Genomic DNA, 26303 nt, shown 5'->3' with positions numbered 1-26303 from the left:
TAAAATGGACAACCTGGAAGAAATGAACAAATTCTTTGAAAAGCACAACCTTCTGAGACTGAACCAGGAAGAAAGCAAAAATATAAACAGACCAATTGCAAGCACTGAAATTGAAACTGTGATTAAAAATCTTACAACAAACAAATGTCCTAGACCAGGTGGCTTCAAAGGCAAATTCTATCAAACATTTAGAGAAGAGTTAACACCTATCCTTCTCAAACTCTTCCAAAATGTAGCAGAGGGAGGAACACTCCCAAACTCATTCTACGAGGCCACCATCACCCTGATACCAAAACCAGACAAAGATGTCACAAAGAAAGAAAACTACAGGCCAAGATCACTGATGAACATAGATGCAAAAATCCTCAACAGAATATCAGGAAACAGAATCCAACAGCACATTAAAAGGATCATATACCAAGATCAAGTGGGGTTTATACCAGGAATGCAAGGATTCTTCAACATATGCAAATCCATCAATGTGATACACCATATTAACAAATTGAAGGAGAAAAACCATATGATCATCTCAATAGATGCAGAAAAAGCTTTCGATTAAATTCAACACCGATTTTTGATGAAAACCCTCCAGAAAGTAAGCATAGAAGCAACTTACCTCGACATAATAAAGGGCATATAAGACAAACCGACAGCCAGTATCATTCTCAATGGTGAAAAACTGAAAACATTTCCACTAAGATCAGGAAGAAGACAAGGCTGCCCACTCTCACCACTATTATTCAACATAGTTTTAGAAGTCAACGACAGCAATCAGAGAAGAAAAAGAAATAAAAGGAATCCAAATCGGAAAAGAAGAAGTAAAACTATCACTGTTTGCAGATGACATGATACTATACATAGAGTATCCTAAAGATGCTACCAGAAATGTACTAGAAATCTACATGTGCTGCTTGTATATTTTGTAGATTAATCCTTTGTCAGTTACTTCCTTTGCAAATATTGTCTCCCATTCTGCCGGATGTCTTTTCATCTTGCTTATGGTTTCCTTTGTTGTGCAAAAGCTTTTAAGTTTCATTATGTCCCATTTGTTTATTTTTGTTTTTATTTCCATTTCTCTAGGAGGTGGGTCAAAAAAGATCTTGCTGTGATTTATGTCATAGAGAGTGATGTAAGTCAGAAAGAGAAAACAAATACTGTATGCTAACACATGTATATGGAATCTAAAAAAAAAAAAATGGTTCTGAAGAACCTAGGGGCAGGACAGGAATAAAGATGCTGACGTAGAGAATGGACTTGAGGACACGGGGAGGGGGAAGTGTAAGCTGGGACAAAGTGAGAGAGTAGCATGGACATATATACACTACCAAATGTAAATTAGATAGCTAGTGGGAAGCAGCTGCATAGCACAGGGAGATCAGCTCGCTCTCTGTGACCACCTAGAGGGGTGGGATAGGGAGTGTGGGAGGGAGACGCAAGAGGGAGGGGATATGGGGATATATGTATACATATAGCTGCTTCACTTTGTTATACAGCAGCAACTAACACGACAATGTAAAGCAATTATAATCCAATAAGGATGTTAAAAAATATATTCATTGACAGAGTTATTCAAGATGAAATGAACAGAGGAAGAAGCTGACACTTTAAACCAGACCAAAGGTCAAGTCAGGCAATAGAAATGCTTCAATACGGCTTGCTGTTAGCATGCATAGTAAGATACAGGTTGTGAACTAAAATACTTTGCACCTAGAGTGACTTGATTCCTAGCAGTTTTATAGCTACAGCATATTCAGTGGAGAGTGATAGCTCTTCTGCAAATAAATAAGAAGGCGGTAAGAAATGGAGTGGGGCAGAGTAATTCTATATGAGAAAAAAAACACCATTAAGGCATAAGTATTTTTAGAAGATGAGCATCTTGCTCTGCCAGTTAAAAAGCCCAAGTTAATTTTCCACCATGGGTCCCTTCTGATGCACATCAGTAAAATGACACCATGAAACTGACACCAGACCAAAACTATACATGTCATTTAATACATGAAATGTAGCCACTAATTTGCTTTGAGTGAATTTTTTCTGGCAGTTCTTAAGACCAAAGTATATGATAGAGATAATTTCCCATATAATGAGGTTCTCAGAACCTATAGCTTATTGGTTAAGGTATGTTGATACAATGAGTCCTTTACCAGAAATTGCTTGTGTACTCAACCAAAGCTGGTAACCAGTTGATAAAAAAACTAATTGTAATAAATCACAATTCAATAAGAAGGACTTTGCCTAGATAGGACAAAAATTTAAGGTTAAGTATTTTTCCTTTCAATTTATAGAATTGTGTGTGTGTGATTAAGGGGAAGTGTATGTGTATATGTATGTGTATAATATATATATGATTTCTAAGCATACATATGTATATATTATTTACATAAATAATTTGGAGGAATATATTATACATTTAGCCAATGCAGTAAGTATCTCTGGCTTGGCTGATTAATATCTACTGAGAAATAATACTCCAAGTCATTAGAACATATTAAAAGGGGAAAGGGATTGCTCAGCCTGATTCAAGAGACATACCCAAGAGTATCTTGAAGGGGGAAAGGAAAAAAAAAACTCTTGACAGTAATTTCCTACTTACTATATTGTGAATTCTTCCTAAAGAAATAATAAAAATTTATGTTACTTAAAGTGTACTGAAGGAAGCATTTAATACTATACCGTAGCAAACAGTTTTTACTAAGCAGAAGATGGATTGAGTGACACATGAGGTCTACATTTGTATCTCCTTTCCTTCCTGTCTCTCATTGAACACTTTTGTCTCAAGAAAAGAACAACATGGTGCCCAAAGAAGCTTCCACTCAGTCTTTACAATTCTGCATTCATTCCTTTATTTAGTAAAAATGTAAGAGGTTTTTGTTTTGCTTTTATGCTTTTTGTTCCATATACAAGGCCAGGAACCATTTGCTCTTTGTTCTTGGTTGTTGAAAAATGTAGCATATGGTAAACTTTTTCACTGGATAGGCATTCATGATCATGCATGTGAAAATGCATTAGAAGAATTCATGAGACATGTGGGGACATGGGCTGCATCTGAGACTAAAATCCTCATCACATGCTTTTATGGTATTCTACTGTGATGACTTGTTTGGTGGGGGAGGTAAGGACACCTCACTATTCCTTTGTTAACTGACGGAACAATTGGAGGTAGTTGTAAATAATTCAAAAGGTCTAAACAGGAATTTGTTTTTTTAAATCAAATTATTATGAAGGCTGTTCTCTGCCATATTCTAAGTAATTAAAATAATCAGTGCTATAGTTTTTATAATGCTCTTTGAAAATATATAGTAATTATCAAAACAAAACATTTGATGACCCAAAATTTCAGTCTTACGCCTTTTTCCCAACTCTTAATCGTGTATACTTTTATACAATAATTCCTAAGACGTGTATGCTTATAAATTTATTTTTTAAATGAACTTTCAAATTGGCAAATCTTATATAGTAGGGAATATGTATAATCCACCTTTAATATAGAGGACTACAAATTCCAGCCATACAATTACTTTATTTTGAAAGGCTACTTTTCTTTTATTTTTTTTGAATGTTTCAAAGATCATGTAATTATATGTGGGATATGGGAGAGAAAAGATTACAAAACAAACACTTCATTGCTGTTTCTTAAAAACAGCATTTATATCACATCTGTGCAATCATGAGCAAGCTGGAAAGTATGAACAATGAGCAAAAAGAACATTTAAGAGAAAAACTTTTTAATTTTTAAACTTTAAATATATCATTGTGAAAAAACATCAAATTTTAAACTCTGAAAATGTCCTTCAGAGTTTGCTTTGGATTAGAAGTGCTAATACATTGATTATTGACAAATGTGACTTTACCTCAGCAGTTGAAATAGCAAATATTGATATTAGAAATATTTTATGAAATAACTCACTAAAGCAAAGAAATTTGGGGATTTTTTCCCGTGTGCTTAATGAGATGTATACCCTTTTCATGCTTCGTAAATATTAGTGCATATGTATTATCTTAGAGGTATATAAGTATGGCTTGAATAGCATTTCTTGGTTTTAATTAGGCTACTCTGCCTTTTGGTATCTTCATTTAACAGGCAACGTGAATTTAACAGGGACTTTGTTGTACACTTTTTTATTTTTATAGTATGCACATAAGTTCAAAATGCCAACACATTCATTATGCTGTGTAAAGTTTATACCAGAAAGGTTCCAATCACTTTGAAAAAGATCCTGTCATTATTTCTGTTGTAAATCACTATGCCAAGCTTCTGAGAAGGAACATTTTGAACTGAAATTTGAAATATAGATGAAACCCTAAGATGTTTACAAAATGTGGAAATATCTTTGGTTGATTCCCAAGTATCAACAGCATATTAAGGCAGGGAATCATTTATCAAAATTCAATGATACAATGAATGTTTTATTAGTTGAGTATCATTAATCATTATCCTGAAAAGTGCAGCGTGTTAGAGGGTTTGTTTCTACTGCTGTTTACCAAGGTGCCCATTGTTGGCAGATGCGGCTCCTCCAGATGGAGGAGGTGGAAGCACATGTGTCCCCACATGGAAATAGCTTCCTGTTCAGAAAGGTCTGATGAGGTGAGGGAAACTGTGGTGGGGATGGGATATGATGAAGAGGAGAAGGAAAGCAGGGAAAAAAAGTGAAGATGGCATTATTTGTGTAAAAAGAGAGTGCACAAGATCATCAGTTTAGTCAGTCATCTAGTTTTCCCTCAGCACCTTCTCTGTGCCTGTCTCAAGGTGGGCACTGAAGCAGGTGGTTTCATGGGGAGAAAGGTGATGAATGACTACTTACAGAAGTGTATAGGGGACGGACAGGAGCAATGGAAATACACGTGTCTCATGCAGAGCATGGGTGAGGAGAAAAGCTTCCAGCTTTATGGTCTAAAGTGTGTGTTCTTCAGACCTCTCAGGAAAAGGGCATGGCTGCTAACCCCTCCCCTACTCTCCAGATTTTCCTCACTGCAGCACACTACTCTATCCTTAGCGTGCTACTTGTTTGCAGTATTGGCCCTCTTTGGGTCTTCCATAGAGGGAATCATACGTGTCTGGGGCTCAAAGTTCTTAGAATTTTTTCTGAGTGAGTAGGAAAAAAATTTTAATCTCAATTCTGATAAAACAATTTAAGCCAAGAAACATAATTTAATAAAATGTGTGCTAGATATTAGTGAATTTCCTAATATTTCAGTGAAATCTAAAAATAATTTTTAAATATCTATAAAATGTGAATCGATCTATAAAGTTTGATCCTGTGGATCTGCCTCTTTTTTTTTAAACTGCATTAATTTACAAATATGCCCACAAGATGACACTACCAAAAGATCAGAGGAGCATATAAAAATGATGCTTTCTACCCTTTCCAGTGACATATTTTTAAAAGTCTTATCAGTGGATGTTTAAAACCAAAATGGTGCACTATTTCAAAATGTCATTGTTTGCACTCTAAATTGTAGAAAATGGCAAATCTGAATATGGCATTATTCTCTTAGTCATAAAAAATCATTGAATTTCATTGAAAAGTATTTAATGTCAAATATATAAAACCATGTTATTCTCAGAATAATCCCTATGAAAAAAGTGTGGGAAGCCAAGTTATTCCCATTTTATAGATCAGGTAGCTGATGCAAAAAGACATTTAAATGACATGTTAGTATTTGATTATTCATTTCACAAGTAAGGGGCATCACCATATATGCCAGCACTGTTCTGTATCCAAAACAAAGATTCTTACTTTACTGGAGCTTACATTCGCACTGAGACAAGAAAGGCATTAACTATATTAAATAAAATGATATAATAGAAAGTGCCATGGGAAAGAAAATAGAGCTGGGAGGGGATGGTTTGCAGTCTTAAGTAAAGTGTCACTGAGGCAATGACATTTGAGCAGAGAATGGAAGGAAGTGTGGGAGAGTGCCTGTGGATGTGTAGGAGAGAATATGTAAGTTTGAAGAAGTCCCCAGAACAGAGTCAGAGTCTCCCAAGGGTGGGCAGCATGTTCCACAGTGAATTGGATTTAAGGCTTTCTATAGAATTTCTGTGAGGTAATAGCATATAGCTGGGAAAGAGTAAGTTGTTTGTTTTTAGAAGTCCCTGACTTCTTAAAAACATTGCATTTAACAAACATTTATTGCATTTCAGCTATTCTTTTATTGACTTCTACACTCAATAAATATTTTGTGAGTTCCTAAGATGTGTCAGGTACATTAGTAAACAGGACAGGCAATCCCAGCCCACAAGGGACATAGGCTGAGGTGGAAGACACAGCCAACGTCCTCCAGAAGCTTACCATCCAGAACTTAAGACACAATACCACTAACTTACACAACAGGATTATCTAATTGAATATGCATTAAAGGTGCAATCATAGTTAATGAGAGCAAAAGAGCTACATCTCATAAAATAATTACAATAACAGTATTTACATACAATTTTCATTTGGGGTTTAAAATCTTTACAGAAAATGTTTCAATAATCTTTATAACGCCCATGTGTTATATGTATAGTATTGGAAGAAGCACCCAGACTTTATGGTAGCGCATTATTCCATGTAATTATCTTGAGAGGTTTTTCTTTATTAATACTTTATTTTTAACCTGTTTTTTAACCTCAAATTCCTATATCACATTTTAATGCTGTATTTATTAACCTTATTAATTTATGAAGGCATTTCATTAAATGAATATTTGTTATAGCCTCTAAATAGAAAAAGATTAAAATTGGAATACAGATACTTTATAACATATTTCAAATCAACTCCTTTATGTGCCTTTGAAAGGCTGTGTCCCTGAATGAACCACATCAATACAGGCAACATATCATGACCTTTTAAGTAGAAGAAAAATCAAATCTCGTTCACAGGTTTTATGTAGGTGACACCACTTTTGTGTACAGTGAATTCAAATTTTATGACTTCAGTTGACTTACTGCAACCTCAGTGAAGGGTCAACAGTGATAGAACAACCTAAATCCAGCTAGACGTCATAGATTAAAGCCAGTGCCAAAATCATGCTCTGAAGACAGTAAATGACTTATAGGTATGAAAATATACAGTAGTCTTGGTAGTTTCATATATGCACTTTTTCTCCATTGTTGCAGCAAGTACTATAATCCTTATAGGGATAAACTAGAAAATTTTTTAAATTAATAAAAAATAACAAAAGGCCATCTTTCCTTCTACAGACAGTGTTAAGTTCACATTAGGTGCTATTCAATGCTGAACCAAATGATAAGAAAATGAAGGTGAATAAAAATTAGCATGTTTTCCCATTGAGTGGAGTAAAGGAAGACAATGGTATAAATAAATATGCATCTGTAATATAGTGTGATAGAAACTGAAATGGAGGTAGATGCATCACACTCAAATACCTAGTAAAAACAGTAATTCTGTCTCTGAGATCATTGAGGGAAGTATGGTAGAAGTTAGCTCTGTGTTAGAACTTGAAGAATGAATAGGAGATATACTGTCAGAGGAGTAGGGTGGGCTATAAGAAGAAGGATCAGCACAGGGAAAAGAATGGAAGCCAAGAAAAGTCTGGTGGCCAGTATATATAGTGTATTCAGTTTGGTGTGTCAAGATAAGGAGCAGCAAGGTGATTTGGGGCCAAATTATAAAGAGCCAACACTACCCTGTTTTCATTCCTTAACATGTTTAGGTGGTTAGGAAACAGTGATCATCTCATTGGGTCTTTCTCACTTGATCTTCCCTTTGACTTCATGATTTCCTAGGCAGTTCAGTCTGCCTATCTAGCTTAGATGGTACTTATGGTGAAATAATACATTGAGCAAGAACACAGAAATAAGGTTAGTCTCTGGAAATAAAAGTAATAAAAATTGACACACATTGAATGAAATGCATCATGTATAAAAATAAACCCACATAGTTTTCAATATATGTGTGTTTAAGGAGCAAAGAAAAATGAGTCAGAGAAAATACATTATAGGTAGAGAGTTTAAGATTTATATTTACTCTTATTAGCTGTACAGTCCTGAGTACTTAACCTCTTTAAATAAGTTTTTTTCTTTCCTATCTGTAAATTGGGGCTGATAATTTCCACTTTATCATGATTAGAGATAATACACTTAACAGAGTGCTTGACACATGCAAGTACAGAGCAAGTGCTAGTTCTTGTTGTTCTTGTTAAACTTAATAAAAGTGGTATCAGTTAGCTTTGGCTACATAGCAAAACACCCCAAACTTAGCTGACTGAAGCAACTATGAATTTAGTTCACAATTCTGCATGCATGTTAGCGATTTGGGCTGAGCTAAGCTGTGTGGTTCTTCTGGTCTCAGCTGGTCTTACTCCATCTATAGTCAACTTCCAGGTGGGCTGTGTGCTGGCTGGTCCCAAGTGGCCTCAGCTGGATCGTTCATCCCTGTTCCATGTGGTCTCTGATCCTTCAGCAGGCTGTACTAGCTTGATCACATGGCTAGGCAGGATTTCAAGAGAGTAAACAGAAGAGGATAAGACCTCTTCAAGCTGTGGTTTGACACTGGCACAACATCACTTCTGTGATATTCTATGGATTGAAACAAGTCACAAAGCCCACATTCAAAAGGCAGGTAAATAAATCCCCCACTTTATCAGAGTAGCTGCACAGTTACTTTGCAAGGGGGTATGGATACAAGGGAGGGGAACACTTTCTTTCAAATAGACTACCACAACAGGGTTGAGGACACAAAATCATCTAGAATCTCTAATGTAAACTGAAAGGATAGGAAATCAATATGGTATAGTCTTGATGTAGTCAAGAGAAACTTGGAGTCAAAAGACCTGAGCTTAATCCCTGCCTCTGCTATTGATTTACTTTATGCTGGTAAAGTAAATTATCTGTGCTCATTATTCTCAATATAAGGTTTTCTAAGTTCAAAATTATTATGTGGAATAAATGAGATAATGTATGTGAAAATGTGTATTAAGTATAAATCTATAAACAAATATAATGGATTCTTATTCATTGATATAAAGTATACTTTATAAAATGTAAGAGGTTCTTGAACTTCTTACCTTGTACCACCTACCTGTCCTCATTCTCTCTGTAGAATGTAGAAATTTACTTACATTTAGATATTTGTAAATGTAATGCAATACATTATTTAACTGCTTGGATTACTTGCAGTGTGTATTACTTGCAATTTCTTTTCTCAGCTACCTGTTTCATTATTCCTTTGAGGCAAACAGTTTTGAATCCTAATTAAATATAAGATACAATACTAGATACTAGAGATATAGAGATGAAAAGCTGGGCCCTGTGCCCAAAAACTTTAGTCATCTTTTGAAAGACATACAAACCACAATTTAGTACAATATAGTAAATGTTATGATAAAGACATGCAAAGGGTGCTATGGGATCTCAGCATACGGGTGCCTGACACAGGGGAGGAAGGGTGAACAGATAAGCCTTCCTGGGAAATGTAATGGGCAAAAGAGGAGCAGGAATTTACTAGACAAAATAATCTAAAATTCAAGGCCAAATGCTCAGCTAATTAGAAACCATTGTTTTAGCCCCTTGCCTGAATAAATCTGGTTTCCACCTATGCATCCAGCTCCATGCCTTCAAAGTGTAGCCATTCATTTCCCCCAAAACTAAATTGAACTCCTTGATATTCCTTAAGCAGAGCATATTCCTTAAACACAGCACCCTGTGCCTTTGTTTCTGCTGCTTACTACAACTGGAGTACTCTTGGCCTTTTCATTTCTAATCAGTTTCCAATAAATACCCATGGATGATTTCATAGTCGGTTAAGAGTCCCTTTTCTCTGAGGCCTTCCCTGCTTCACACAGATATAGATAATCACTCTTTCCTTTTTGCTCTCACTGTATTCTGGTTCATACCCAATAATTATTTTTGTATCAGTTTACATATGTCTCCTTTATTATACCATATGAGCACAGGGACCATTCCTTATCCATTCAGACAAAAGGAGTAGACATATGGTCAAGAGAATGCAGAATACATGTTACATTCAGGAAGCAAAGTAGGGCTTCCCTGGTGGCGCAGTGGTTGAGAGCCCGCCTGCCGATGCAGGGGACACAGGTTCGTGCCCCGGTCCGGGAAGATCCCACATGCCGCGGAGTGGCTGGGCCCGTGAGCCATGGCCACTGAGCCTGCGCGTCCAGAGCCTGTGCTCCACAGCGGGAGAGGCCACAACAGTGAGAGGCGCACGTACCGCAAAAAAAAAAAAAAAAGAAGCAAAGTAATTCAGTGCGGTTGGAGCAAATGTCCCATTGTGGTCTTGTATAGCATATTAAAGAGTTAGATTTTATCTTGAATTTGGATTTGAAGCAGAAGTGTGATATGATCAAGTTTGTCTCTTAGACGGATCTGGCAGATGACATAGGCTGATATCAGAGATGGGGAGACTATTAAGGGAGGTACATCAGTAATCCAGGGGAGCAGTGGTGAAGGTCTTAACTAAGACAGTCATGATGAAGAGTCAGGAGCACCTAGAAGAGATATTTGATGAGTAAACTAGAGCAATACTTCTCAGACTGTCCTGCATGTTAGAACTATCTGGAGATCCTTGACAAAACACTGATGACTGGGCCTAACTACATACAGGTCTTGGGGTTATGTTTTTAACTCTCCAGGTGATTTCAGTGCTCAGCCAAGTCTGAGAACCAGTGGACTAGAGAGTATTTGGTAAGTAATTGGATGTAGGCAATGAGGGAGAAATGAAGAAAGAAAATCTCCTCCTAGTTTTCTAACTTGGGACAAAAGGGTAGAGTATAAGCAAATTAAATGTGGGGAAAATGCAAATTCAGGGTGGAGAAATTTAAGTTTGATTTGGGGCAAGTTGAACATAGGTGCTTAAAGATAATTGAATTTTTACTTTGTGAATTTTCTGCATATAGGTATTCTCTGAATTCGTTGTGAACATGATGTCTACATTAAAAGAAGACCATGAGTAGAACCTGGGGACATCAACATGGAAAGGTGGCTAAAGGCAGGAGAGCCTGAGAAGGAATAGCAAAAATAGGAAAAATAGGGATAAAAGGAGGTATCTCCAAAGCTCATACAGAGGAGGGTCTCAGGAAGTGGAGGTGGTTAACCATCTCAGTGCTGGAAAGAGTTCCAGTATAGATTTGGGCTGAAAGTATCTAATAATTTTGCCAAGGTTACTGGTGACCTAGGGTAGATCAGTTGCTAAATACAGTGGGGACGGAAACTACATAAAAACCTAGTTAGAAGTGATGAAAGGAGAGGAAAAAACAGCAGTTACTGTAGTTCCTGAATAGTCTATAGTGGCTTTTTATTTCTTGTTCTAGTGGAAAACATCTCTGATTTTCTATGGACACTATGTGCATATTTTATAACTTCAAACATGACTTTTCTGTATTAGGAATAGTTGTGTAAGCAAGGTAGTTGTGGATCCCAAAACAAGCAAAGAAAATGATAAATTTTAAAATAATATAGAAGACAGCTTTAAGAGTACTATTCTCATTTGCAACCATTAAATTAGCAGTAACCATACAAAATTTGAAGAGCTTATGAGTTCTACTTTTAATGTTCTACTCTCAATGTGTACATTTCAGGAAAATTGTACCAATCTCACTTTAGTATATTTGTACAGTGGTATAAAGAACATTTACAATTTGAATGTTGTACAATTAATTAATATTTAGTAAACATATTTTCTTAGTTTTAAATGTCTTTGAAAATCACATGTCCCATGCTGTTTTCCCTCCTCAATATAATATAGTCCCATTAGTGTTAGCAATGATTTTGTTAAATTGTTTGACAAAACCTAACTCGGCCACTTGTAATTTACAATTGTTCACCTTTGTCACTTTGCAGTTTTTCCATACTAAAAAATTTAGTTTGTCATGAAGCTGAATTGTTGACTGAATTTCCAATATAGTTCACAGTATGATTACAGAATACCAAATCAATGTTTCCAACGTGTGTTCTAGGCATAGACTGTAAGTATTTGGGAATTTGACAAGACGGCCTGCTTGTAACTACTTGGAAATTTTATGTTGCTCTTCACCTTAAATTCTTTTTTTTCTTTTTTATTTATTTATTTATTTTTTATTTAACAAATTTAATCAGTTATACATATACATATGTTCCCATATCCCCTCCCTTTTGTGTCTCCCTCCCGCCCTCCCTATCCCACCGCTCCAGGCGGTCACAAAGCACCGACCTGATCTCCCTGTGCTATGCGGCTGCTTCCCACTAGCTATCTACCTTACGTTTGGTAGTGTATATATGTCCATGACGCTCTTTCACTTTGTCACAGCTTACCCTTCCCCCTCCCCATATCCTCAAGTCCATTCTCTAGTAGGTCTGTGTCTTTATTCCTGTCTTACCCCTATGTTCTTCATGACATTTTTTTTTTCTTAAATTCCATATATATGTGTTAGCATACAGTATTTGTCTTTCTCTTTCTGACTTACTTCACTCTGTAGGACAGACTCTAGGTCTATCCACCTCATTACAAATAGCTCAATTTCATTTCTTTTTATGGCTGAGTAATATTCCATTGTATATATGTGCCACATCTTCTTTATCCATTCATCCAATGATGGACACTTAGGTTGTTTCCATCTCCGGGCTATTGTAAATAGGGCTGCTATGAACATTTTGGTACATGTCTGTTTTTGAATTATGGTTTTCTCAGGGTATATGCCTAGTAGTGGGATTGCTGGGTCATATGGTAGTTCTATTTGTAGTTTTTTAAGGAACCTCCATACCGTTCTCCATAGCGGCTGTACCAATTCACATTCCCACCAGCAGTGCAAGAGTGTTCCCTTTTCTCCACACCCTCTCCAGCATTTATTGTTTCTAGATTTTTTGATGCTGGCCATTCTGACTGGTGTGAGATGATATCTCATTGTAGTTTTGATTTGCATTTCTCTAATGAGTAAAGATGTTGAGCATCCTTTCATGTGTTTGTTGGCAGTCTGTATATCTTCTGTGGAGAAATGTCTATTTAGGTCTTCTGCCCATTTTTGGATTGGGTTGTTTGTTTTTTTGCTATTGAGCTGCATGAGCTGCTTATAAATTTTGGAGATTAATCCTTTGTCAGTTGCTTCATTTGCAAATATTTTCTCCCATTCTGAGGGTTGTCTTTTGGTCTTGTTTATGGTTTCCTTTGCTGTGCAAAAGCTTTGAAGTTTCATTAGGTCCCATGTGTTTATTTTTCTCTTTATTTCCATTTCTCTAGGAGGTGGGTCCAAAGGATCTTGCTGTGATTTATGTCATAGAGTGTTCTGCCTATGTTTTCCTCTAAGAGTTTGATAGTGTCTGGCCTTACATTTAGGTCTTTAATCCATTTTGAGCTTATTTTTGTGTATGGTGTTAGGGAGTGATCTAATCTCATACTTTTACATGTCCCTATCCAGTTTTCCCAGCACCACTTATTGAAGAGACTGTCCTTTCTCCACTGTACATTCCTGCCTCCTTTATCAAAGATAAGGTGACCATATGTCCGTGGGTTTAACTCTGGGCTTTCTATCCTGTTCCATTGATCTATCTTTCTGTTTTTCTGCCAGTACCACACTGTCTTGATTACTGTAGCTTTGTAGTATAGTCTGAAGACAGGGAGCCTGATTCCTCCAGCTCCATTTTTCGTTCTCAAGATTGCTTTGGCTATTCGGGGTCTTTTGTGTTTCCATACAAATTGTGAAATTTTTTGTTCTAGTTCTGTGAAAAATGCCAGTGGTAGTTTGATAGGGATTGCACTGAATCTGTAGATTGCTTTGGGTAGTAGAGTCATTTTCACAATGTTGATTCTTCCAATCCAAGAACATGGTACATCTCTCCATCTATTTGTATCATCTTTAATTTCTTTCATCAGTGTCTTATAATTTTCTGCATACAGGTCTTTTGTCTCCCTAGGTAGGTTTATTCATAGATATTTTATTATTTTTGTTGCAATGGTAAATGGGAGTGTTTCCTTGATTTCACTTTCAGATTTTTCATCATTAGTATATAGGAATGCCAGAGATTTCTGTGCATTAATTTTGTATCCTGCTACTTTACCAAATTCATTGATTAGCTCTAGTAGTTTTCTGGTAGCATGTTTAGGATTCTCTATGTATAGTATCATGTCATCTGCAAACAGTGACAGCTTTATTTCTTCTTTTCCGATTTGGATTCCTTTTATTTCCTTTTCTTCTCTGATTGCTGTGGCTAAAACTTCCAAAACTAGGTTGAATAAGAGTGGTGAGAGTGGGCAACCTTGTCTTCTTCCTGATCTTAGTGGAAATGGTTTCAGTTTTTCACCATTGAGGACGATGCTGGCTATGGGTTTGTCATATATGGCCTTTATTATGTTGAGAAAAGTTCCCTCTATGCCTACTTTCTGCAGGGTTTTTCTCATAAATGGGTGTTGAATTTTGTCAAAAGCTTTCTCTGCATCTATTGAGATGATCATATGGTTTTTCTCCTTCAGTTTGTTAATATGGTGTATCACATTGATTGATTTGTGTATATTGAAGAATCCTTGCATTCCTGGAATAAACCCCACTTGATAATGGTGTATGATCCTTTTAATGTGCTGTTGGATTCTGTTTGCTAGTAGTTTGTTGAGGATTTTTGCATCTATGTTCATCAGTGATATTGGCCTGTAGTTTTCTTTCTTTGTGACATCCTTGTCTGGTTTTGGTATCAAGGTGATGGTGGCCTCGTAGAATGAGTTTGGGAGTGTTCCTCCCTCTGCTATATTTTGGAAGAGTTTGAGGATAGGTGTTAGCTCTTCTCTAAATGCTTGATAGAATTCGCCTGTGAAGCCATCTGGTCCTGGGCTTTTGTTTGTTGGAAGATTTTTTTTCACAGTTTCAATTTCAGTGCTTGTGATTGGTCTGTTCATATTTTCTATTTCTTCCTGATTCAGTCTTGTCAGGTTGTGCATTTCTAAGAATTTGTCCATTTCTTCCAGGTTGTCCATTTTATTGACATAGAGTTGCTTGTAATAATCTCTCATGATCTTTTGTATTTCTGCAGTGTCAGTTGTTACTTCACCTTTTTCATTTCTTATTCTATTGATTTGAGTCTTCTCCCTTTTTTTCTTGATGAGTCTGGCTAATGGTTTGTCAATTTTGTTTATCTTCTCAAAGAACCAGCTTTTAGTTTTATTGATATTTGCTATCGTTTCCTTCATTTCTTTTTCATTTATTTCCGATCTGATTTTTATGATTTCTCTCCTCCTGCTAACTTTGGGATGTTTTTGTTCTTCTTTCTCTAATTGCTTTAGGTGAAAGGTTAGGTTGTTTATTCGAGATGTTTCCTGTTTCTTAAGGTGGGATTGTATTGCTATAAACTTCCCTCTTAGAACTGCTTTTGCTGCATCCCATAGGTTTTGGGTCGTCGTGTCTCCATTGTCATTTGTTTCTAGGTATTTTTTGATTTCCTCTTTGATTTCTTCAGTGATCACTTCGTTATTAAGTAGTGTATTGTTTAGCCTCCATGTGTTTGTATTTTTTACAGCTCTTTTCCTGTAATTGATATCTAGTCTCATAGCATTGTGGTCGGAAAAGATACTTGATACAATTTCAATTTTCTTAAATTTACCAAGGCTTGATTTGTGACCCAAGATATGATCTATCCTGGAGAATGTTCCATGAGCACTTGAGAAAAATGTGTATTCTGTTGTTTTTGGATGGAATGTCCTATAAATATCAATTAAGTCCATCTTGTTTAATGTATCATTTAAAGCTTGTGTTTCCTTATTTATTTTCATTTTAGATGATCTGTCCATTGGTGACAGTGGGGTGTTAAAGTCCCCTACTATGATTGTGTTACTGTTGATTTCCCCTTTTATGGCTGTTAGTATTTGCCTTATGTATTGAGGTGCTCCTATGTTGGGTGCATAAATATTTACAATTGTTATATCTTCTTCTTGGATCGATCCCTTTATCATTATGTAGTGTCCTTCTTTGTCTCTTCTAGTGGTCTTTATTTTAAAGTCTATTTTGTCTGATATGAGAATTGCTACTCCAGCTTTCTTTTGGTTTCCATTTGCATGGAATATCTTTTTCCATCCTCTTATTTTCAGTCTGTATGTGTCTCTAGGTCTGAAGTGGGTCTCTTGTAGACAGCATATATATGGGTCTTGTTTTTGTATCCATTCAGCCACTCTGTGTCTTTTGGTGGGAGCATTTAGTCCATTTACATTTAAGGTAATTATCGATATGTATGTTCCTATTCCCATTTTCTTAATTGTTTTGGGTTCGTTATTGTAGGTCTTTTCCTTCTGTTGTGTTTCTTGCCTAGAGAAGTTCCTTTAGCATGTGTTGTAAAGCTGGTCTGGTGGTGCTGAACTCTCTCAGCTTTTGCTTGTCTGTAAATGTTTTAATTTCTCCATCAAATCTGAATGAGATCCTTGCTGGGTAGAGTAATCTTGGTTGCAGGTTTTTCTCCTTCATCACTTTAATTATGTCCTGCCACTCCCTTCTGGCTTGTAGAGTTTCTGCTGAGAGATCAGCTGTTATCCTGATGGGGATTCCCTTGTGTGTTATTTGTTGTTTTTGCCTTGCTGCTTTTAATATGATTTCTTTGTGTTTAATTTTTGACAGTTTGATTAATATGTGTCTTGGCGTATTTCTCCTTGGATTTATTCTGTATGGGACTCTCTGTGCCTCCTGGACTTGATTAACTCTTTCCTTTCCCATATTAGGGAAGTTTTCAACTATAATCTCTTCAAATATTTCCTCAGTCCCTTTCTTTTTCTCTTCTTCTTCTGGAACCCCTATAATTCGAATGTTGGTGCGTTTAATGTTGTCCCAGAGGTCTCTGAGACTGTCCTCTGTTCTTTTCATTCTTTTTTCTTTATTTTGCTCTGCAGCAGTTATTTCCACTATTTTATCTTCCACCTCACTTATCCGTTCTTCTGCCTCAGTTATTCTGCTATTGATCCCATCTAGAGTATTTTTCATTTCATGTATTGTGTTTTTAATCGATGCTTGATTCATCTTTAGTTCTTCTAGGTCCTTGTTAACTGTTTCTTGCATTTTGTCTATTCTATTTCCAAGATTTTGGATCTGGGAAATAGAATCTTGGATCATCTTTACTATCATTATTCTGAATTCTTTTTCAGGTAGACTGCCTATTACCTCTTCATTTGTTAGGTCTGGTGTGTTTTTATCTTGCTCCTTCTCTTGCTGTGTCTTTTTCTGTCTTCTCATTTTGCTTATGTTACTGTGTTTGGGGTCTCCTTTTTGCAGGCTGCAGGTTCGTAGTTCCCTTTTTTTTTTGGTGTCTGTCTCTAGTGGCTAAGGTTGGTTTAGTGGGTTGTGTAGGCTTCCTGGTGGAGGGGACTAGTGCCTGTGTTCTGGTGGATGAGGCTGGATCTTGTCTTTCTGGTGGGCAGGTCCACGTCTGGTGGTGTGTTTTGGGGTGTCTGCGGACTTTTTATGATTTTAGGCCACCTCTCTGCTAATGGGTGGCGTTGTGTTCCTGTCTTGCTAGTTGTTTGGCTCAGGGTGTCCAGCACTGTAGCCTGCTGGTCGTTGAGTGAAGCTGGGTGCTGGTGTTGAGATGGAGATCTCTGGAAGATTTTCGCCGTTTGATATTATGTGGAGCTGGGAGGTCTCTTGTGGACCAGTGTCCTGAAGTTGGCTCTCCCACCTCAGAGGCACAGCACTGACTCCTGGCTCCTCAATTTGGGATGATCTGTTGTCCATTCATGTACTCCACAGATGCAGGGTACATCAAGTTGATTGTGGAGCTTTAATCTGCTGCTTCTGAGGCTGCTGGGAGAGATTTCCCTTTCTCTTCTTTGTTCCCACAGCTCCCGGGTCTCAGCTTTGGATTTGGCCCCGCCTCTGCGTGTAGGTCACCGGAAGGCGTCTGTTCTTCGCTCAGACAGGACAGGGTTAAAGGAGCAGCCTCTTCGGGGACTCTGGCTCACTCAGGCCGGGTGGGGGGGAGGGAGGGGCACAGAGTGCGGGGCGAGCCTGCAGCAGCAGAGGCCGGTATGACGTTGCACCAGCCCGAGGCGCGCTGTGCGTTCTCCCAGGGAAGCCGTCTCTGGATCCCGGGACCCCGGCAGTGACGGGCTGTACAGGCTCCCGGAAGGGCGGCATGGACAGTTACCTGCGCCCGCACAGAGGCCTCTTGGCGGCGGCAGCAGCAGCCCCAGCGTCCCACGCCCGTCTCTGGGCTCCACGCTTTCAGCCGCGGCTTGCACCCGTCTGTGGGGCTCCTTTAAGCAGCGCTCTTAATCCCCTCTCCTTGCGCACCAGGAAACCAAGAGGGAAGAAATAGTCTCTTGCCTCTTCGGCAGCTCCAGAGTTTTCCCGGACTCTCTCCCGGCTAGCTGTGGCGCATTAGCCCCCTTCAGGCTGAGTTCTCGCCACCAGCCCCAGTCCTCTCCCTGCGCTCTGACCGAAGCCCGAGCCTCAGCTTCCAGCGCCGCCCGCCCCGGCGGGCGAGCAGACAAGCCTCTCGGGCTGGTGAGTGCTGCTCGGCACCGATCCTCTGTGTGGGAATCTCTCCGCTTTGCCCTTCCCAGGTTACGAGGGGAGTTTCTTGCCTTTTGGGAGGTCTGAGGTCTTCTGCCAGCGTTCAGTAGGTGTTCTGTAGGAGTTGTTCCACGTGTAACTATATTTCTGGTGTATCTGTGGGGAGGAAGGTGATCTCCGCGTCTTACTTTTCTGCCATCTTCCCCGGAAGTCCACCTTAATTTCTGATGTGCAGACTTTACTGTCATTCAGATTGAAAAAATAAATACTTAATAAAACCATTTTATTTATTCCATAAGGAAATGAATTATAAAAAGAATAATTTGACTATGAATTGTGAGTCTTTAATTTAAAAGTTTGGAAGGATGACAGTTGAAGCCACTTAACACTATTTTTTTTTTCTTGTTGCAGAGTAAGTGTCCTGTCATTTTTAACCTCTGAAGTATTTTTCAGGGAGAAACAACACCCAAAATTTGATTCATAAATTATTATAGATTCATCATCACCTCTTGCCTTTTCAACAGCTTCTTCCTCTGTTCCACAACATTTCCACTGGCATAAAATCATACTCAAATATAGTCCATTTAAAAATATATATATCTCACTAGGCCTCCCACAGCCCTTCATCTGCTGCCTCATTGCTCTTTGAGCTAACCCACAAAAACTATTAGAGAGCTTTGTGTATCAATTCTCTCACTCCTTCATATTCTGTTCATTCCATCTACTCCAGTCTGACTTCTGTCTTCCCTGTTTCACCGCCACCCTGCTTGTAAAGCTTACCAATGGCATCTGTACTGCCAAATCCTGTGAACACTTCTCTGTTTTCTTACACCAGCTGTCAGAAGCATTCATCCACGTTGATTGCTCCTTACTTTTTGGAACACTTCCCTCTCTTAGCATTTTCATGTGGCTCTGGGTTAATCTTCATCTCTTTCATTTTCTCTATTTTATTCTATTCTGTTCAGAAGTCACTAAGCTAGGTAGATTTAAATACCATTATATGTTGAAGTCTCTACAATGTTCACTTTCATCCCTAACCTCTTCAGTGAATTCTAGACCCATGTATCCAGTGGCTCACTTGATGTTATCACTAATGGGATGCTTGCTAGTCATTTTATATGTAATATATTAAAAATTGAACCTCTTAACAGTCCCCCACTTGTTACTGCACTATGCTTTGTTCCATCTTGGTGAACTGTCTATGCTCCACTCAGTGGCTCAAGCCAATAATCTAGGGATCATCCTTAATTTTTTCTCTCCTCTCACCTCCTGAGTCTAACCATTGATCCGCCTTGTTGGTCTTAGCTCAGGGTTCCACTTCTTGGTATCTCCATGAATATTATGCAAGCCACATTATTTCAACTCAACAGGACTCTTTGCTTTTACCCTACAGCCCCTCATTCCGTTCCCTGTAAAGTAGCCAGAAGCATCTTTTGAAAATGTAAATCGGATCATTTTATCACCCTCCTTTAAACCTTTCAGTGGTCTCCCATTATACCTACAATAAAATCCAAACTCCCACAGGTTTCAGCTCCCAGAGAATGACTACTGCCTGCTTCTCTCGTCTCCTCTTACACTCTTCTTGCCCTGTCATGGAATACCATCTACAAAGGGCTTCTCTTTTTAAGTATATCATGCTCACTCCTACTTCAGAGTCTGTGCACATGCCGTTTCCTCTACCTGGAATGCCATTTTTCACTCAGGTCCCAATCCATTCTTCTGTGTGAGGTGCCTTCTTATCTTTTATTTCTCAACTCAGAGAGCCCTTTACTGACCATCAACTAATGAGACTCTGTGCACCCCTGTGATTCTCCATCTTGCTCTCCTCTATTTTTCTTTAATCTTGACCTGGAAATAGTCCTAATAATGCATTTTTTAAATGACTTTTTCCCTCCCTAAAAATGTAAGCTGTAGGAAGGTAGGGACTTTTCCTCTTTTGCTCATCACTTTTGAGTTACAGTTACTGGCGCATAGAAGGTCTCAAAAAATACTGGTTCAATGTTGATAAACAAAAACTCTGAATCAATACCTTAAACTCCTCTGCATGTCATCTAGTGCCTACCACAGCAGATGCTCAGCTTCCATATTTATTGATTAACTGACATTGTTTGAATCTCTCACTAGACTGCGTATCAAAAAATGTAGGATATAGTTATGTATAGACTCATTCAATAATGTTTTAAAATTTAGCCATGAAAAACGGAGCACTTAGAAATGGCATAAATTAAATGAAAGATAGGGAAATGTTACTTGCTTTTAAAAATGTTTCATTGGGTATTCATTTCTAGTAACATTTCATGATGTTTCACAATGTAAAATACACATCAGTTCTTTTTTTTTTCCATAGGAAAAAAGTAACCTATCTTCCTTTGTTTGATTACAAACTAAGCACAGCAAAACACTGAAGGGCTTTCTAATCATCAAAAAAAGATTAAATTCTGTCCAGTGTTCTTTTAGTGTTAATGTCTTTTATAGACATAGTTAATGTCTTTAATAGCCTGACTTTTTGAAAAATCCTAATATCTTTTAATAAACAATAAAATGATTTGGAGTCATCATTATTCCTCTGAAATAGAAGGTTACTGTATATTTTCACAAAGTATCCCTTGGTTTTAGATAAAGATTTTTAGACTTCTTAGGTAATTTAGCATTTAAAAATAGTGTATAAGGTTATTTTTCCCTTAAATTTACTTGACAGAAAAAAATGCTTAGGAAGTTATTTAAAAGTGACAATTCTAGTTTTGCATGTAGTAATTGTCAAGACTGTCAGTGATAGAAAATAGAATATAACTTGGGTTTTCTTAAGCCCAAAGTGGTATTTATTGGTTCACTTGTACAGGCATGTTAGTGGTACACCTGATTTAAAAGTGGTGGAAACATCTCTCCATCTTGCATCTCTACTTTCCTCTGTCTCTGCTTTGTTTTTACGTAGTGCAGCTAGCCTTGGGTAGAAGTGGGAGGGTTGGGTTTGTTAGGTAAGCAGTTAGTGATTACCAGCTACTCTGAACATCCTTCATTCTAGTTCAGGGACCAAAGAGGAAAAAAGCCTTTAACTCCCCAGCTCCATTGAAGGACTTTAATGAGACCAGAGTAGTTGATCACTGTGATTAACCCTGTTGGGGATATTTTCCCAGCTTTTTGGGCAAGAAGGTAAAGTCTGTTTTTAGATGATGAGGAAAGAACAGGGTAGTGCTCAGCTGCTCAGAGCATACAAATAAAACTTGTATCTGTTCAACGTAATGTATATCTCCCACCTGTGGTCACCCTTCCCCAATGACAGTGTGCCCCAAATCATGTCTAGTCACTGCATTCCTAGGCATTTGATGGCACCAGTGTTCTCAAAGTTCAGGAAAATTCTCTGGGTGATACTTATTTCTGTCCATCGAGCTCAAGTGTAGCTCCTGTGATCCTCAGGCCTTATAAGGCAAGTGACGATTTTAACCAATCCAGACACAATCAATATATATTTAAAGCAAAAACAGCTTTATCAAAATAAAAATCGCCATTTAGTAAAGAGGAACCATCTTAGTCACTAGTTGAGAGCATCTATCATATCCAGTTGTCAGTGCTAGTAAACCTTCCTTCCATGGAAGTGGCTTTCTTGGTCAGCCCATCTGCCTACCTGGATCCTGCCCAGTAGAAGCCTCTCCCCTGTTGTCCTCCGTGGCACCCTGAGAGGAACACTGGGGAGTAGGATGCTGTGCTGATTTAGCAGCTACTTCATATTTGTATGGGAATGTGAACTCGGGGATACTTTGTCATAGCTGGAGGCATGTTTTGTTTTTGTTTTTGTTTTTTGTCTGTCTTGATTTGCTTTGAGTAGTAAAATTCCCTAAAATCCTAGGTCTATTATTTGTCTCTTTCACCACAGGAGAATTAATATCTAATGCTAAAGTCGTTTTTTAAGTCTGAATCTTTGGATCTAACCCTGCCCTTGAAGTTTTACCGACAAGCTTGGGGAGTTTGCTCCTCCCCTAAATCCTTAGATTAACCATTTTTAAAAAATGTTTGTTTGTTTACTTGACATCAAGGCCACTGAAGACAATAGGAATCTGTCACCTGCCCCCAGCCTTCATCCCAATTGATTTTCTTTTCAAATGAGGTCCCCCCCCTTTTTTTTTCATGCAGGGATACGCACAAGGAGGTATTAATCTAGTCCCAGAAGATCTGGTGTCCCCTGTGGACTTCCTCCCTGGTCTGTTTTCTACCTGGAAAGTGGGGCAGATTATCCCCCAGATCTTAGAGCACATGGAAATGGCAGAAAGAGCATCTGTTACTGAAGATGCACAATTATGCTAGTGACACTTTTTTGCTTGCAAATTGGCAAGTTTGGAATTTGACTTTTCACTTTCTTTTAGCCCTTAGAGAAAAGGCCAAGGATCACTCTTATGTATTTCTCTCAAATTCTTTAAAGCTGCATCCTAACTGGACACAAAAGTTGAATCCTGAACTCTATGCATTCTTAATCTCCCTCCTTTTTTACTCCCTACTTTTACTTTTCTCTCTCTATTCATCTGTCTACAGAGGAATCTATTTGAATAGACTGTTTCTCCTGGCTTCCTTTTTTCTCCGCATTGTCCTACTTTTATCTGACTAAAGTTCTGAGATTTTCTCACTAACTCAGAATCAGCCTCTCAGACTTTTTGATTCTTCTTCTTCTTTTTTTTTTTTTGTGGTACGTGGGCCTCTCACTGTTGTGGCCTCTCCTGCTACGGAGCACAGGCTCCGGACACGCAGGCTCAGTGGCCATGGCTCACGGGCCCAGCCGCTCCACGGCATGTGGGATCTTCCTGGACCGGGGCACGAATCCATGTCCCCTGCATCAGCAGGAGGACTCCCAACCACTGCGCCACCAGGGAAGCCCCTGATTCTTCTTTCTTAATTGCTCCTTCTAGTTCACGAGTTCTATGTATTTTGACATCTGACCCTTTTTTCTATCGCCAAGACCAGCACTCGCAACTGCCCTGCTCACTCTTCACTCTGACTCGTATAATAATTATTTGCCAACAATTTTCACCAATTGTTTATTTTTTTTCCCTTCTCTAACTCATGGTGTTCATTTCTGCTTAATTTTAAAAGGATGAGCTGAAAAAGCAACTCTCTGTTCCTAAACCTTTAGTGCCCTCGTACATTTATTCACTCAGTTTTACTATGTGCCAAACATCATGCTGGTTATTGTAGATAAAATGATGCATGATGCAGAGCAGTCCAGGCACCCATGGAGATTACAGTCTATCAGGAGAGAAAAAATTGACCCAATCTTAAGGACAGACTTATTCAGTATTTCGAACTCTGGTATTCAGAACTCTCTCCAATGTATTTTGTCTTTCTCTTAATATTAAAAGCATTCATCTGACTTGTACAGCACATCTTTGTTTTGTTTTGTTTTTTAGACATACATTAAAAACCTGTATGTGGTGAGAGCCCAGTGGCTTTTAGTGGACTCTTCCACTGTACTCTGTGACTTTAGGCTTGGCACAAACTCTTTGTGTCACAATCTCATAGTCTTTAAATGGTAATAATAAAAAGAATTACTGACATATATTGAATATTTACATTAGGCCAGCAAAACCTAGTGGTTAAAAGCACAGACTGTCAGTCAAATTTCTGGGTCTGAGTCCTGGCTGTGCTCTTTATTAGCTCTGTGACCTTTACATATCAGTGCCTCAGCATCTTCACCTGTAAAATGGGGAGAGTAATGTTGAGAATGATTAAATTAATAAAGTAAAATCCATTAAAACATTACCTAGCACATCATTAGAGCCATAAAATCTTAGCAATTCAATTATCACTTTTCTAAGTAGGAAGGTACTATTATCCATATTTTACCAGTGAGAAAACTAAATATCTTGCCCAGGGCCACAGTTAGTGGTAAGAGTCTGAGCTCTGATCTAGACATTCTGGCTTCAGAGCAGTTACTAGTAAATACTACTCTATGTAGCCTCCATTATAAGGTTACTGTAAGACTATAGTTAAATAATCAACATTTAACAAACTTTAAAACTATAATTCACTCTGAATATGTAAGGTGTTATTATTCATACTATAATAAGATATGATTGAAGAAGACACTAATTTACTTCCTTTCCATACCTTGAAATCTTTTAGCTATACCAGTAATTATATTAATAAATATTTCTGTGTCATTGTACAATTTAAACTACTCTTTCACATACACAAATCCATGTAATTCCAACTATCGCTCTTTGAGGTTGGCAAGGTCAGTATTATTTTCTCCATTTTAAAAATGAGAGGGGCTTCCCTGGTGGCGCAGTGGTTGAGAGTCCGCCTGCCGATGCAGGGAACACAGGTTCGTGCCCCTGTCCGGGAAGATCCCACATGCCACAGAGTGGCTGGGCCCGTGAGCCATGGCCGCTGAGCCTGTGCTCCGCAACGGGAGAGGCCACAACAGTGAGAGGCCCGCGTACCGAAAAAAAAAAAAAAAAAAAGAGAATGCTGAGGATCAGAAAAGTTAAGTAACTTGCTCAAGTATTCAAAGAGAGTAAATGAGAAAGTCTCTAACATAAGTCTGAAGCCCCAGATCTCATCCTTTGCTTCACTATAATGCCCTGCTGTTTTCTTAATGATTTCTTTCAACAGATGGAAAACTAATTTTTATAATATAGTTTATCATAAACATATATATATATATATATATATATCATATACTCTTGTGTACAAAGGCATAACTATTTGATCTAATATTCTTTCCTTTCTCTTTTTAAAGATTGTGATTGCTAGCATCATGTGCAGTTACAACAAAAATGACTGGATGGAACTCTCCAGAAAGGCTGAGGTAATGATTTCTTTCTAGTATATTTATTTTATTTCTTCTCTTCTATTTTTATTAGTTTTAAATAAAGAGCTGTCATGAAAAATAACCCAGTAGAAGTAAAATTGAATGGAAAATAGTAACTTAAAACATTTCTATTATAATTTGTTTACCCTATGTTTTCATTAAAATGATGGAAATGTAAATTTAAAAGGAATCTATTCTATAAAAGTGGTCCCTTGGATTTCACACACTGCCTAAAAATCCTTTATTCTTTGAATCCATATACTCTTTATTTGCATATTAAGCAAACTGTATATTATGATGGATGCCATAATAAAATTTAATTCTACCTTTGAGAGTCTAACTTGATCTTACCTTGCCTTTAGGCAAACTAGTTTGACAGCGAGAGAAGAAACTTTGAATATAAAACTCTTGAATATTTAAAATATAAAAGGTTCATTTAATACTATTCTAGTTTGAATGCAGACATGCATAAAATGTTAGGACAGAATGCTCCTGAGTGGAACACTAGTCAGCAGGTTTTCTATAATATAAATTGAATCTTGCACAAATGCAAACAACTAACCATGTGCCTCAAATTTGTATTTCAAATGGAAAAATACATACCTAAAATTGTATACTTATGTCCATCGTGTTGTCATGAAAAATACTGTAGACAGCTTGAGCTGGGGTTTCTTGAAAACCTCTCAGAAATATAGAAGACTAAATCTAACAATACTTATGAACTAATGACTCTACATTATAAAATATTATAAAGCTTTCTATAGTGTTCAAAAATAGTGATTGTATATTTTATTTGTATATCTTAAACCTGCGAGGGCAAAAATTATTTCTGGGACTTAGAGGGGTGAAATTAACATGATCAGTAATTGGCTTTATGATCTTTGTAGCTGGGTCCATTTCATACATGTATTTGCCTAATTGACCATGAAATCTTCCACAGAGCCCACGTTTGGCATGAGTTTTGCCAATTTAAAGCTTGACTATGATGAATTGCTTTATCACGCTACTAGCTTCTCTGCCTTCTATAGAATAAAATACTTAAAGAATTTTCTTCAGTAATGAGCATTAATTTTTAAATAAGCAAATTTTA

The 26303-nt window shown here is 37.7% G+C and overlaps 1 protein-coding gene across 2 annotated transcripts in view; it reads left to right on the top strand.

The window, feature by feature from the left end:
• Positions 1–26303, top strand: part of DPYD (dihydropyrimidine dehydrogenase) — an 817544-nt gene that overhangs the window by 509236 nt on the left and 282005 nt on the right. For both annotated transcript variants that reach the window (XM_082616443.1, XM_082616442.1), the window contains one exon: positions 25142–25210. In XM_082616443.1, coding sequence (XP_082472569.1) covers positions 25142–25210 — 69 coding nt within the window. The remainder of the gene's footprint in view (positions 1–25141; positions 25211–26303) is intronic.

Source organism: Mesoplodon mirus (genome assembly GCF_964341445.2).
Source record: "Mesoplodon mirus genome assembly, chromosome: 3".
Classification (NCBI taxonomy): domain Eukaryota; kingdom Metazoa; phylum Chordata; class Mammalia; order Artiodactyla; family Ziphiidae; genus Mesoplodon; species Mesoplodon mirus.
Note: the sequence above shows the minus strand (reverse complement) of the source record. Positions and strands in the feature narration are given on the sequence as shown.